This window comes from Oratosquilla oratoria, chromosome 1, assembly GCF_046742065.1.
Source record: "Oratosquilla oratoria isolate Oo_2021 chromosome 1, ASM4674206v1, whole genome shotgun sequence".
In the NCBI taxonomy this organism is placed as follows: domain Eukaryota; kingdom Metazoa; phylum Arthropoda; class Malacostraca; order Stomatopoda; family Squillidae; genus Oratosquilla; species Oratosquilla oratoria.
In genome coordinates, this window is record NC_134777.1 from 83,684,542 (window position 1) to 83,687,041 (window position 2,500).

Consider the following 2,500-nt stretch of genomic DNA (forward strand, 5'->3'; position numbering starts at 1 on the left):
TCAAATCTAGTAAGGGGATAAATGTTATCCTTCATCAAGGTTTGTACAAATTAGATAGTTTTATTTCTCATGAAATTTCAAAATTGTTTAAATTGCAATATAAATTATGAGCAGTTGTCCCATACTTGATGGTTACCAGGACGGCCCAAACGTCCCATACTTGTTGGCTACCAGGACGGCCCAAACGTCCGTCACGTGTACTTCTTCCACTACCTCTCCGAATGCCCTCTTCCCTATGTCATATATTCTGTACCTTGTTTCTTCATCTTATAATTCCTTCTTTGTATCTGCACTGAAGATGTAATTATACGAAAGCGCTCTGCTTCGTTAGTTTACTTTTCCTAGTGGTTACTTACGCATATATATATATATATATATATATATATATATATATATATATACATATATATACATATATATATACATATATATATATACATATATATATATATACATACATATATATATACATATATATATACATATACATATATATATATACATATATAAATATATACATATATATATATATATACATATATATATATACATATATATATATATATATATATATATATATATATATATATATATATATATATATATATACATATACATAGATATACAAATATATATATACATATATATATATACATATACATATATATATATATATATATATATATAGATATATATATATATATATATACATATATATATATATATATACAGTACATTAGGGATACAACTTTTTTGCAACTCCATAGCCCTGTATCATATTCTGATGAGCTTTCCCCAGGAAACATCGAAAATAAATGTTCTTTTTGTATATGATAAAAAAGGTCACCCATGACTAACTTTGAAATGTTCATATTTTGTTGTATTTGAGCGGATTCCCAAAAATTTAGAACCCTGTTTGAATAATGTACTAAAAAATCCAAAATGTACATCCAAAATGTTCAATTCATAACTGTTAAAAGAACTGTATTTTGGATTCTAGAACAATTTAAAGAAGCAAAGTCATATAAAGCAAAAATAGTCAGTAGTCGAATTGCAGCAAGTCATTAGAAAGAATGAAACGCAGTGACAGGTTGGCTTTGTTCTTCCATGTGGCATGTAGTTCATGCATGACCTTAATTGATTGCTTCTACTGATGTTCAGTTTTGATGGCTCTTGTTTCCAATGATTTGTCAAGCATTTCAAAGCAGTCTTGTAGGGTTGTAATGCTTGTGATAGCTTTGCATAATCTTCAGACCTATATATTTGATCACTAAACCAGTGGTCCGCCCAGTCATATGAGATAAACTGGCAGACCATCTGCAATCTTTTTCTCACATGTGGCATGAGAAAATATGCAAGAAGGGCTAAGATTGCTCGGGAATTCCATCTGACATTGCAGATGTTCGGAATTTTCTGAAACTTGATGAAAGGCAAATCTCCGTTTTCATGAAAGAGCCTGAAGGCACGGGTTAAGTGAAACAGAAACTTCATATCATCTCTCCAGCCAGCTTGATCTTCAATGACATGAGTTCCATTCTGGAAGGACTCTTGGAGTTCTTTATAATTTGTCATGAGTTCTTTGACAAAACAATAATCTATGTTGGGTGACTGGCTTACGCCTGCAAGCTCCTCATCCATAACAATACGCAGGATTCTGTCCAAGACATGGTGTTGGCAGCTCACAAATTGTGGCTTATCATACCCTTTGCTCAAAAACATTCTCTGCACTCTAACCACTACTCCACACTTTCGTCCTGTATTCACGCTCGTCGTATCAGCAATAATCATTGAGATTGCGCCCCACAAGTGAAATTCTTCCAAGACGCTTTTCAGTCCTTCTGCAATGGTCTCAGCCTTGCCATCACACAGCTTCAGAGCAGCAAGCTTGATTTCATTTGTTTCATTCTTGATGACAACCGCTTGATATTCATTTCCATCAATATGTTTACCATCGAAATGCAGGCTCCATTTCTGATTGAGTAGCGTATCGATCAAATGTTTCTTCATTTCACCAGCTTTCTTGAAGAGTGCCTTGTAAACTCCTTGCTGACTAGGGGCTGGGATATCAATGCCCTCCTCAGACAACTGTTTGCAAATTTTTTATGTTTATTTTTTATAGAAATGTTTGTTCCAGTTACAAGTCTCATAGCTATTGCTGATTTGTTGTGCATTCTTGTGGTGTAAGCGCCATCACTATCACTATCATTCTGGTCAACTATTTCATCTTCACCATTATTGTACTCTTCAGTCTCTTCTCCTTCAGAGTCACTGTCATTATCCAGGGATGTTGGATTAGATAAAAAGTGGGAGGCTTCAGTTTCAGAGCATCTTCTTCTCTTAGACGGATGGACTGTGTGCTTGCTTGCAGCTTTGCCTGTCGAATAGCCTACTTTGGCCTTGCTTTGGAGTTGGATGAAGTACAACTTTTTGTCATCAGCATTGAGTCATTCACCGTGGACTTTGGTGATATCGAACAGTTCTTCTAATGGCTCAAATTTTC

General features: G+C 34.2%; 1 protein-coding gene across 1 annotated transcript in view; it reads right to left on the minus strand.

The window, feature by feature from the left end:
- Positions 1-745: 745 nt before the first annotated feature.
- Positions 746-2,500, minus strand: part of LOC143030877 (uncharacterized) — a 2,794-nt gene continuing 1,039 nt past the window's right edge. The window contains exon 2 of the mRNA XM_076194106.1: positions 746-2,500. This exon is cut by the window's right edge and continues 364 nt beyond it. Coding sequence (XP_076050221.1) covers positions 1,021-2,007 — 987 coding nt within the window. The 5' untranslated portion in view covers positions 2,008-2,500 and the 3' untranslated portion in view covers positions 746-1,020.